The sequence below is a fragment of the Cyphomyrmex costatus genome, unplaced genomic scaffold (assembly GCF_001594065.2).
Source record: "Cyphomyrmex costatus isolate MS0001 unplaced genomic scaffold, Ccosl1.0 scaffold72, whole genome shotgun sequence".
In the NCBI taxonomy this organism is placed as follows: Eukaryota; Metazoa; Arthropoda; class Insecta; order Hymenoptera; family Formicidae; genus Cyphomyrmex; species Cyphomyrmex costatus.
Window position 1 is genome coordinate 485,355 of NW_017280289.1, and position 12,889 is coordinate 498,243.

At 30.0% G+C, this 12,889-nt stretch overlaps 1 protein-coding gene across 1 annotated transcript; it reads right to left on the reverse strand.

The window, feature by feature from the left end:
- Positions 1 to 6,690: 6,690 nt before the first annotated feature.
- LOC108780649 (uncharacterized) lies at positions 6,691 to 8,935 on the reverse strand. The gene is made up of 3 exons (XM_018548422.1): positions 8,872 to 8,935; positions 7,989 to 8,205; positions 6,691 to 7,135 (listed from the first exon to the last, which is right to left on the reverse strand). The coding sequence occupies exons 1-3, from the start codon at positions 8,929 to 8,931 to the stop codon at positions 6,921 to 6,923; spliced, it is 492 nt and encodes a 163-aa protein (XP_018403924.1). The 5' UTR covers positions 8,932 to 8,935; the 3' UTR covers positions 6,691 to 6,920.
- Positions 8,936 to 12,889: the final 3,954 nt, after the last annotated feature.

The following is a 12,889-nucleotide window of genomic DNA, read 5'->3' on the forward strand; positions in this document are numbered from 1 at the left end:
GAGATGTGTGACCAGGGCATACGTATTATTAGACATAGTCACACGGCATCATATTACGTAATATTATGTATGAGTTGCATTGCGAACGTCACTATACGGAATGTTTCTTGGCATTCCGTATGCGATGAAAGGAAATCAAATCAAAGCTGTGTTGGGATTAACTGGAAACTAGACGTCTCGATCGTTAAATGCTCATTGGATAGAAATGGACTGTTTCTCATTAGACATAAAATAACAATTATTCGTGAAGAATGCAAATAGCACAGTTGAAAACGATGCGACAGGAGGCTGGGCAAACTGTTGCACGCATTCTTATTGCATATATTTTCATCACTGCTTTCTTTTTCGCGGGCGAACGAGTTGTGCCGCTTCCGTTAATTCTATATGATTTAATCTGATATGCTCGTCTCACATGTACACAACCGCTACAATATCAACTATTTCTCAACGTTTCTCTCCCAGCAGCTGTGGGAACTAACGATAAAAATACAGGAAGACATATGTTTGGTATCATCTGATATCGGGCTTATAAATTGAAATCAACACAGGAATTAATATGTGAATCTCCTTGCAATATATTCGCTTTTTCTTTTTTATGAATTGAAAAATGTATATGCCAGATACGCTCTCTTATTATAATTACGTATAATATTGAATATTATCGAAATAGAATTTCGGGGATCAGTTTCATGGGAAAATAATTGTAATTATCTCGATCGCGTGTTCGCGATTCAAGTGTAATACCGCGTATATAATTTATATGTTACTCAACACAGAGCAACATGAAATATTTAATACTCCCTATTTAAGACTAAAAATGGATCACAGTTGGCTGTTACGTAATTGATTAATTACATAGCATGATTAATCGTATGTCGTTATATCACAGAAGAAGACAGGCATTCGTAGATCATTTCAATCCATCTATCTATCTCGCTTAAACGCCGATATTGTTTGTTGATGAATTTTATAATCGAACGACGAGTTTCACACGTATTTGTAATCCTGCAACCGCGTTTCTCATTATTACGGAGAACGGCTCGTTTCGTGGTGTCCGTTCTCATTAATTCCGCGCGATCTAATCCGATCATAGTCTTTGCGATCGACGAGCATGTCGACTGACCGACCCTGATCGAGCCGCGTCGTCGAGAACAGTATTCTGATTCGCGTGTAAGGATCGACTTTCGCTCCGTACATCGTCGCACGCGCTCTGCGCAATCTTGCATCTCGATGTTACCTATGCGCGATCCCGCTTCTGCGAGAATCGTATTTTCTGTAACACCTATAGGCACACAGGTGAATAGAACTTATGCATGTGTCTGTATAGAGGTATGTAGACACGCGAATTAATCCAGTTCAGACCGGAGCGAGCCGATTCTTCTTCCCTCTTTCTTCTTACAATCTTCGCGCATCAAGATCTGTGGTGGCTCTTATATGATTATCGCAATTTTCATTATTTACAGCAATTTATAATGATATTTTTTTCTATTATTATTATTATTAAAAAATTCATAAATTTTAATTAAAAATGTTGAAAGTATACTTTTTGATAGTAACATGTAAGATAATATGATTGTATCGAATTTTTCTGTTACTAATTGTAAGTTAATAAAAGTTAAAAACAGAGAAATTTTTAAATATAATATTATGCTTATTATAGAAAATTCATATTAAAAATAAATATTTAAAGGGGAGAGTGTGGGAGGGGAATATAATACATACATTACTTTGAATAAATATTGCGAAGAATATTACTACGTCAACTCGCCATCAGAGGTCTATAGATATTCGCAAAAATTCTCGCAAGTGCTTATATAGAATCTCGATTTAATAACTTAAACAGGCGTCTAAGGTAGGCTTCCACTACAATACCTTACTGATGAGTCCAGTAGTGGAAGCTGGGACGAAACGCCATAATTACGTGATATTCTTCGCAATATATTAGATTAATTTAAAGATTTTAATGAAATTATTGGCTCATTGCCCTCTTTCTCTATATTAAATATTTAAATATTTTTGTAAAATTATATATATTCTTAATAATTTATATTTGAAAAAATTAATATTATTTTAGATAATATTTTTAATTTTGGGATTTTATATTTTTGAGCAAAAAATGAAGTTATACTGCAATTACAATAATAATTTTAAATGCTATTACAGTTGTTAGTTTGAGTTTTTCTGACTTACGAAATAATTGTATTTCGTGTTTAATGCGATCAATTAACATATCAAAATTATTAAGAATTTTCTTTTCTCTCGGACAAAGCTACGGTCACTTCACACTCACTCCGACTATTTAATTCACATTGTATAACACATTCACGAAATCTTGCAGAGTCAGTCAATACCTTCAGATCGTACCGCGAATACTTTCACATGCGATTCTTCATTGAAGCTTTCTCTCGCACGTTCCCTGTCGGATAAGAGGAAACAAAACATACTTATCCACTTGTTGACTGACAACAATCTAAGTGGACCACTTATCTCAAGAAAATCTTCAAAACGTGTTACGAACTATGGTATAAGAGTAATCGGTGATTATGAGATGCTAAACGGAGAACGAGCGTGAATCAGATAGGGCAAACGAGATACTTGGTCCACATTCTCTTGCGTATTCTGACCTGGTTTTTATCGAATCTGAATAGTCGAGTTCTGATTGAACTAAACCATACGAGCTGTAAATCCTGGTTTAACGTAACGTGTACATACATCTTCTTCAACTATTTTACTTAAATATTGCCGCGAATTAAAGTGTCACAGAATAAATTTATACAATAGTATCAATTATTATATAAATAGAAATCTAAATTAAATTGAGAGAGAGAGAGAGAGAGAGAGAGAGAGAGAGAGAGACAACGATTGAAACAAATATTTAACAATTAATGCTAACAACTTAATTTCTGTTAATAACTTAATAAAATTAAATTAAATTGTTTTTATTCAAAAATTTGATTACTATATCCAAAGAAGAGAAAGTTTATTAAAAGTAACTTGTACGAAAACTAACTCGTAATAGAAAGTGACAATTTCTGTACCTTTCATTTTATTTATGACTTTTCTAGTTTATACAAGACTTTATGTGTGTGCAAAATTTATAAATATTACTGTGAAGAATGTGTGAAAAAAGATCTCTCCTATATTATTACGATTTAGCAACCAAAGAAAGACTACTTTCTTATTTCTTTTAATTTTAAATAATATGGCCACAAATGAGAATTTGATTATTTATATTATTATGAAAGACATGTGAAACTAATAATAAGCAAGATTGCCATCGATTATAAAATACGATCTATACAATAATTAATAATAAACTTTTTATATTTCAATAAAAACGAAGAAAATTTAATTTGATTAAAAAGGAGTCAACACGGTAAGAAGTGTGCAAACTTGTAGAAAAATTATTTAATAAAACATAAGATATGTTGTGACATCGACGTTTGGACGTTTCGGTTATTCATTTTAACCATATGAGCAAAACATTGACACGAAATCTTCAAGTATCCGTCAGGAAGCACAATTATCGGTCAAAGAAGTTTCCATGCTTGTTGATGACGAAATTATGTTATTTAAATATTGATAAAACTAATGTTTGAAAATATATTTAAATTAGTTGATCAAAACTCATGCTTACCAAACGGATCCAAGGAACACAAAAGAAAGATACAAAGTTACTTAATATTAGTCTCCAATAATAAAATAAATATAGTAATAAGAACGAAAATCTATGACAGATTAAAAACTTATCAAGCATATAGGCGGTGCGTGTGATAACTGTTACTAATATATACGACAATAGAATCCTCTGACATTATTCTTCTGATAATATCCGGTCTGTAGGAAAGCATTGCCGTCATTTATTATATCACAGTATTCTATCACACATGCCGACTGTTGTGATTCACACTTGCCGAGACTGGTTTGCATTCTACATTATTGTATCCTGGTAGCGTGTTACTTCACATGTTAAGAGCTCGTTTCTAACAATAAAGATGACTCATACTTTGAATTGACTAATTATAAAGATTAATTTAGAACATTTGTGTGACACTTTTAATAATTCTATTAAATCGCTCATATATTTACCTAATTGCGTTTGAAATCATGTCATTTAAGATATAAAAGATAATTTATATATATATATACAGGGTGTTTCCAAAATACCGCCCAGTATTTATATAGCGTTATGCCTGATAAAAAATTAAGTCGATTACTATTAGGAAATTTTTTTCCACCGTGCTTACCGAAGCAGTTATTATCGAGTAAAGATAATCCAACCAACGCCGTGTTTTAAACGGACGCACGTCGGTGAGCCGCGCGTCTAGTAGTGTGCATGAGCGCTCCGCCACGCCGGTACACCGCTAGCATCTTCGGTATGAAAATGCGTTTCCATTAATCACAGCTAACATTAATAGGGCTTGACAGGTCTTTATGATTTGTTCTTTCGACTTGACTTTACTATGTTAAACTCCATTTGTTATAATTCGCCAACAGTTCATTGTATGTGCACGCAGAAAGTGAGAGGACATAAGCTTCTCCAGATAAAATGTAACCCGTAATAGTGCCCGACATTACTTTCACAACGAGAGCAAGGTCTTATTTTCTACATTAATGGGTTTTGCTCTTTTCTTTCTGTCGGAGTACTTTATTTTAGTGTATGTTTTTATGAAAATATTAAATAATTTTTAATTTATAAATTAATATAATTCATATCCGTACAAATTAAATTTATAAAAACGGATAATTCATATTTATATAATTTATATGATAATATCTATAATATGCAGATATTATGGTAATTCTCTATCGAATACGAGAAAAATGCGATTTTAAATATAATAAATATATACGTATAAAATCGGAAACGCTTATGATTTTCTTGCATTTCACAAATACAAATATCTTGGTAAAAAAATCGTAGAGAAGTTTTAAAAAATGCATTTTAATGAGGATGAATATAATTTCATACTATTTTGTGTTTATGATAGTTTGTTCCTAAATTACATAAAATTGAATATTTTTTTCAATGTTTTTGTTATTTTTTAGAGTGCTCTATCTAAATGGAACATTATCGGATAAAATGTAACAGACAAGCATTTTAAAATAGACTTTATTATAAGCTTTAAAATGCTTTTCAAAAAAAAAATTACTATGTTGCCTTTTTGCAAAGATACCGAATTTATTATTGTATAAAATTTTATTGTGTAAAAACTGAATTTTTCTAAAATGTTTGTTTTCTAAAATGATTTTTAATTTTGATTAATTAAAATTTTAAAAATCTAACAATAAGCTTAATATCATAATATAATTTATTTTAAAAGATAATTTATATTTTTATATTATTTTCATTTTTGAGGGAATAAATGTTATCGACAAAAAATATTAAAAATAACATTGTTGATAATATCAGTATCGTTTTTATCAACATTTTGTAAGAAGTAATTCTCGGTAAAGAAGAAATCTTTCTTATGATGCACCTTATTTAGAGAATATGACATATATTGTATAAAGCACAAGCAGGTTTAAATTTATTGAATTTTTGTACTTATTTATTATTTAGTTATTATTCGATATAATTTTTAATTAACATATATTTACTCACAATATGATTTTTTAATTAATAACTATAAAAATCAGAAAATACATAATTGCGATGTTTTATTTTATTTAGTTTAGATTATAAACATTTTTATATTGTATAATATAATACTTAAATTGAATATATACAAATTGTGTACCAAATAATTTTATGTAATTATTGACTTGTCAAGGTTATATCTTAAGTGATCTGCGACAGATTTTAGCCGTTGCTTATTATTCGTTAAAAAGTTATTAACATAAAATAATTAATAAATCAAACATATTTTTTTAATACAAAGTGTATATAGTTTGTTGTATATTCTACATATATTTTGTTATATAATTTACATTTCCATTTACAACTTTTTACATAAAGTGAGATCTACATCACACTCCTGCCTCCCTTACTTTAGGGCGTTCGACTTTCCATGTGAAGTGAGGTCCATCTATACTTACCCTTCCCTACTAACTGTCTGAGCCTATAACTTTTCACGTGAAGCAAAGTATACTCTATTCTTCCCTCTACCAAGGGGTATCCAATTTCCCACGCGAAGCGAGGTCCATCTCACACTTTTCCCCTGCTTTGGGATATCCGACTTTCCATGTGAAACGAAGTCTACTCCATGCCCTTCCTTACCTAGAAAGTTTTTACGTAAGGAAGGGGATGTAGTGGACCTCGCTTCACGTGAAAAGTCATCACGCAAGAAAGGGAGCGTTTGGAATAGCTGTTAAAATTGTATGTAACAGAAATAAAACGTTATTTTTTAAACTCTTTTGTTAATAATTTTTTAATACGTAACAAGCGAAAACCTGTTGCAAGTTACTCAGGGTAATGACCTTGACAATATATGTTAAGATCTAGATCATCAAAGTGGAATCCCCTAATGTTCTAATTTAAACTTTTACAATACCTTTTTTTATGATAGATAGATTATATATTTTTGAAGCTCCCCCAAAAGATTATCACTGTCGGATGTCACAATAAAGATTTCTATCAAAATTACAATAAAAAAAATACAACAAAATTCGGAGAAGGCTCTGTCGATAACTTAATTTTAATACACCTTTTATAGAAAAAAATGAAAGGATTTTTCAACCCTTCGTTTGTTTCATTTATTTTCATATTTATTGTTAAGAATCTCGTATTAGAATTTGTTGTTAGTATTTATTGTTATAAAATTTTGTATTACGTTCATATTGTTAACTTTTTTCTATTCTGATAGATCATTTACTTTTCATTTGTATGGGTTCATAATCTTATACATATATCGAGGCGTTGTGTTTGTGCTTGGCATGGTCGAGGATTTTGTGATGGAATTTGATCAAGGCTGACTGCTTCATGTAGTCATAGTCGTTACGGTCGAGCTTGATACAGTCGAGGACCCTGTGGACGAACTTGATCCGGGCTGAGACGTAGAATTTGAACCTTGTACGGGCTGAGACGTAGAATTTGAACCTTGTACGGGCTGAGACGTAGAATTTGAACCTTGTACGGGCTGAGACGTAGAATTTGTAACTGCTGGTGTAGATAATGTGGTATTTGTTGTTGTACCTGATTACAGATTAGCGATAATCAATTAATTAATCAAAATCTTTATAAAAAATAAATTGTTACATTAATATTATTATTAAAATTTTGTTAATAGTTTTAAATTTGATATTTGATTGCATTGAGTTTCAACTTAAATTTTTAATTGAACGTTTTATCAACACATTTGATTTTATATTTTATAAATAACAAAAACATTAGGCTATTTATTATCAATAATAATATATATATCATTATGTAAAACTTATAATTTTCGCCCTCATATGGAGATAAGCATTGAGAAAAATGATCTGGTTGGATTAAATAGTAATTCTAGTAAAAAATTGCATCAGAATTTTCTGATCAAATCTACCTTCTAGTTGAGATAATTAGATCTATGACGGACATCAAGCTTTTACAGAATGAAGTTAATAAATTCTGAATCATAAAGGAAATTTAAAGGAATTATTCGATTACCTCTAATATTTCCAAAATAAGCAATTACAGTGAATATATTGAATAATTATTTTTTTCTACATTCTCTAAATATTGTATAATCCTTTGGCTAGCACCGTGAGGTACTAGACGCCCCAGCGTATTTCAACTCTAAATTAAGCCACTTATTGTTAGAAAATGGGACTTGTAGTGCCGTCTGTTAAAATTAAATTCACTAAAATAACCTTTGGCACTTGTTAAAGAAATATTTCAAGAATATTCTGAATTTTTGTCAAAATATCAAATAGCCTATTCGCGGCAAGCGATTTTATGGTTGGGGTATCAGACGCTCCACTGTGCCAGTTATGCGATTCTAGAGAAGTGTGCCAGCTAAGGGTTATACTACAATTATACTTATTGAAATTGATCTCAATATACTTACTTTCTGTTGTCGTACGATGCGGTAAATACAATTCAGGACATTTCGCAGCACACAAAACATTAAATAAATATGGCATAGTATCTGCAGATGTACAAAATGAGTGACAAAAATTTCGACGTATCTCATCTATTACTGTGAAACCAAATCTTCGAACTCGTGAAGCATGATCAGTCACGGATGAATTATAATGATGTAATTCGCCATGAGACACTGTATGCTAAATAATATACATATTTGTTAATTATAGTCTGTTCTCTTCTCTCTCTTTCTTTCTTTCCCTCTTTTATTTTAATTTTCAAATACCAACCGTTATAAGAACGATATCTTATAGATTTCTAAAGACATTTTTTAATAAAATTAAATTATTAGTTAAATTCAATATTTAAATTTATTAACTTTAACCTTCGGTTACTAGGAGTCCAGTGGACCCCAGGATAGTTTCAGGTTAAAATATTTCTAAGTATATTTTTTTCATTTATGAAATTTTTTAAGTACTTTAAATTCAAAAATTAGTAAGTTCAATAATAGGATCACAATTTTGGATGTTTAAATAATGTCCTGAAATTTTTTCATCTTGCTACAGCGCTTCATCTTTTGATATATAGCAACGATTTTATTTTGTAGGATCCGTTAGACCCCGTGTGATCATTTTGAAATTTTTAGGATGTGTGACCACCGAAGGATATATTAGAATTTATTAAATAATATAAAATTTTACATAAAATTATTTGATTATAAATTTATGGTTAGAAAATCTAAATTGATTAGTAAAATGAAGTAGTAAAATAAATTAGTCTCAGAAACTCATTTGAAAAGCACGTGTTTATTATTTGTATGTGTTTATAATATCTATTGATTAAGAAATATTACAAATTTACGATACCTCTGTCAAAACAGTTCCATACAAAATACATAGTCCAATTAAAATATTTGGACGTAACATTTTGTTCTTCAGTATAATTTCTATGTCACTTTTACTGCAACTGTTGAGTTGTTCTTTTTATGTTATTATTTCAGATGTACTTTGTTATACACTTTGTAACCGTTATAGTCTTAAGCAAATTTTCTGCTCATTTATATAGACAAGATATGTGTATTCTTAAAAATACGAACGTGACGAAACCGTGTAACAACATATTAGTCACTCTCTCTTTCTCTCTCTTTGCAGGATTTTCTTCACAGATTACGTATCTTGTTCCTCTTATCTTGTATATTATATATTCTACAGACAATATGCACCGCATGACATGCAAATACACTTTATCATCACAGATGTTCCACTTTTAAAACTTTTGAATTTATATGTTATGAAATTAAATAAAAAAATAATTGATGAAAAACAAAATAGAGACAAATATTTTATCATATAGTGATAAGGTTTTGAGAAAAAATTAGATTAGAGATAGACGTATTAATAAAAGTATTAAAAAAATTGATACAAGTTTATCAATTTCTATAAAATAATATTTATTTTTTAAAGATATTTATTGAAGTTTCCAAAAATTGTGACTAAAATACAAATTCTATTTTAGGAATATTAAAGGTTTGTCATTATTTAAAAAAACATATCTTAGCTAGCATTATATAAGTATATTATCTTGCTTCTATAATATATATAATAAATATGCGCATGTATTTCTACCATGCTTAATCACATACAATATATTTTTAGGTTTTATAAGACTATTAATAAAATGTATTGTTTTCTCGTACACGTTTAGCATTATAATTGTTATTATGAATTTGTGAAACAAAGTTTCCGCGATCTTTATTCAGTCATAAAAAGTTACAACACGTGACTAGAATGCAAATAAGAATAGCGCTATAAAAATTAAGAAGGTCAAAACTCTATTTTTACTTGCTATTCTTACTGTTCCAACACGTTGCTGATTAGTCAGATTAGCACAAGAAAGGTATAACTCTGCGTCATATTTATCTTTATAACCCAGTTATATGCAACCCGTTCTTCGTTGTTGTAAGGCGTGAATTGTTTCTGCTTATTATGAAACGATAACAAATAAAAATTTATGGACTGAAACGTAATAATTACATATTTATCATTTAAATGTTTATAATTTTATTAAAAATTGTTATTTGAAAATACTAATGAATAATATAAACAATAAATTAAAAATAATATTATTTTTTAAATTAAGAAAATTAATTAATATAATAATAACTAATATATGAATTTTTATAATGAATATATATTTTTTCTAAATTTATTAAACAAATAGTATAAAATTTAATATTTAAATAAATTTTACAATAAATAGAAGTATATTTTTTACAATATCTAATAATAATAATAGTAATAATTTTGACAATATTCTATAGTAGTAATAAACAAATGGAATAAACAAAAAAAGATAAAATTTCAGAAAAAAAACATACATTATACGTAAAAGATTCGAAACATAAAAAAATTTACAAAATAAGCCATAATAATTGAAAAGAGCAAGTTAAAATGATAAAGTTTTTAATTTAAAATTCGTTTTGTTGCCTGAATTTATTTAGGTATTACGTTAAATTTCTCTATGATCGAGTATTGATGCAATTAAATATAAATGTAATTCAACGACCTACTTCCACTTTGTAGAAGTTTAAGAATTTAAGAAATAACATCTCATTTGTCGATGGGGAAAATTCTTTTTTCGCGAAGCAATTTTTCCTAAAAGCAAACATTTGATCTAGAATACATACGGATGTTGCTATGACCTTTCGCGGCGAAGTACGAAACTACGTCACGACGTGGATGTAGGAAGGTGCTGCCCGGTAGGAAGGTGATAGCCACGACGTGATCACGTTAGCAATGACGCCAGAGATCCCAGCGGGTCGATAACAATGAGACCGACAACGACTGCCCGAGAACATTCTTGGCGCCCTGGTCTCTCCTACCAGAGCCACCGGCCTTTTTCTTGCCCACTCGTTTTTGCTCGTGCTTTTACTCTTCGTGTAAATCTTTTTCGACCTCCCGTCTTCTCTCTCTCCTGGCCGCTTCTCTATTTCAATTAGTTAATGCCTGTGAGTAAAAAGGGTGCCCCGTGATACGACGTATTATCGGATCATTGCGGAGAAGAAATCAATCCACCCCGAAAAGCGCCTTGGTGCAAGCGTTGCAAATTTATCTCGCTAATTTGACACACCATAAAGATACGTACGTTTAAATGCATTAATCTTGGCGCCGATAATGCAGAGGCATAATACTCGTGGACTGCTCTTACCATCGGCTAATCGTTCGATACTAGTTTCCATTTAATTTCCAAGGAATGCAGCACCTTCAAGTAATTTTGAGAATGATTTTGATATCAGATATTTTTTCATCCTTTGTATTTCTTGTGATAATTAGTAGAGTTATTTTTAAACAATATAATATTTTTTTTTATTCTCTAATGTTGAACACATGGTGATAATAAGGATTGAGTTCCAGTATCACTTGTTGCAATTTATTGTGCTTTTAGTAAACAAATTTTTTTAATGCTTTTAATGTATATATAATATGTAGAAAGAATTTAAGTGAATGTTCAGATTGTAGCTGTTCTCAATAATTACTACATATTTTTTATTTCAATAAATATTACAGTTTTGAGACATATACATTGAAATTGTAAGATTCTCATTAGTATTTTTAAAGAAATTTGATACATTTCACGATAAATCTAAATAAAGTATTGATATTGTTATGTATCATGAAATTCCACTTGTTTCGCATATTAGTCTCGGTGCTTGAACTGTCCTTGGAAAAAAGTCAGGAAGTCATATTACCGTGACAGATTTACGCGATCGTACGGCTAAGCGTTTTATGCGATAGTCTGTACCAGCGTCTCTAAGCAGCGCGGAATTATTCGTGAAAGTAATTGGGATCTCTCGTTATGAAACTCGTGATCGTCTCTTAAGAAAGTAATTCGACGATGGTGTAAGATACTTTCGTAATTCTCGGCTGCATCTCTAATTGGGCCTGCATATGCCAATCGATTCTCTCCTTCAGTCAGGCATCTAGTTTGTGTTAAAATCGTGGGAGCGAATAATGCGCAGATGGTCCGACGTGAAAGATGAATCTTTCGTCGTTCTTTCGATCGATACGAAAGTGTAATCTGCAAAGTTGCGAATCCGAACGTGTTCACGGTATATGAGTTTCAAAGACTTTTCGATCTTAGAATTCGACCGCGACCCGGATTAAACCATGAGACGTACTATTAACGACAGTCGATAATATGCTGTAAAGTGACTTTACTACGTAGAGTTTCTTAAAATATGAAAATATTTAATAAACAACACGAATTAATCAACGTAGTTCTTTATCATATTTAATAAAATAAAAAAATTATTATAGAATTATATTCACAAGGTATTGTTTTATTCTTTATATTTATAAATAACATTATATTTATGTTACTAGTATAGAGAGAGATCATATCATAAGTTATATGTATTTATTGTATTATAATATTATACTATGTACTAACAACAAAGGTCTGTTTTCTGTGGCTGAAGTAGTGTACACTGTTGGAACTTAAAGTGAGACAGGTTTATATTTGATATTTGCTGAAAAGGAGAAAGAAAGTTCTAGTGCAGTCCAGTACAGAAAACAAACAATAATTTAAAAAATTATTTCAATCTTGCGACACTCTGTCGATAACTAGTTCGACAAATTAATTTGGCTCCAAAGTGAAATAAGAAAGAAATAAATGTTGATACCACAAGAAATAAAAAAAAGTAAAAATAATATAATATAATAGTGCATATCATTAATAAATGTTATTATAAATATTATTCTATAATAATGCAAGCCAGTGATTGATGTTATTGATTGATAGGATGTCAAATAGTATGATTATACAAATATTAACGAAAAATACAAATGAATCAGAGAGAGAGAGAGAGAGAGAGAGAGAGAGAGA

Excerpts from the sequence above, each read along its gene's own strand:
- LOC108780649 (XM_018548422.1), bottom strand. The coding sequence starts at position 8,931 with ATGTTACGTCCAAATATTTTAATTGGACTATGTATTTTGTATGGAACT. Across the intron at positions 8,206-8,871 it reads ATGGAACTGTTTTGACAGAG|CATACAGTGTCTCATGGCGA; the intron begins GTATCGTAAATT and ends TATATTATTTAG. Across the intron at positions 7,136-7,988 it reads GCATCGTACGACAACAGAAA|GTACAACAACAAATACCACA; the intron begins GTAAGTATATTG and ends ATCTGTAATCAG.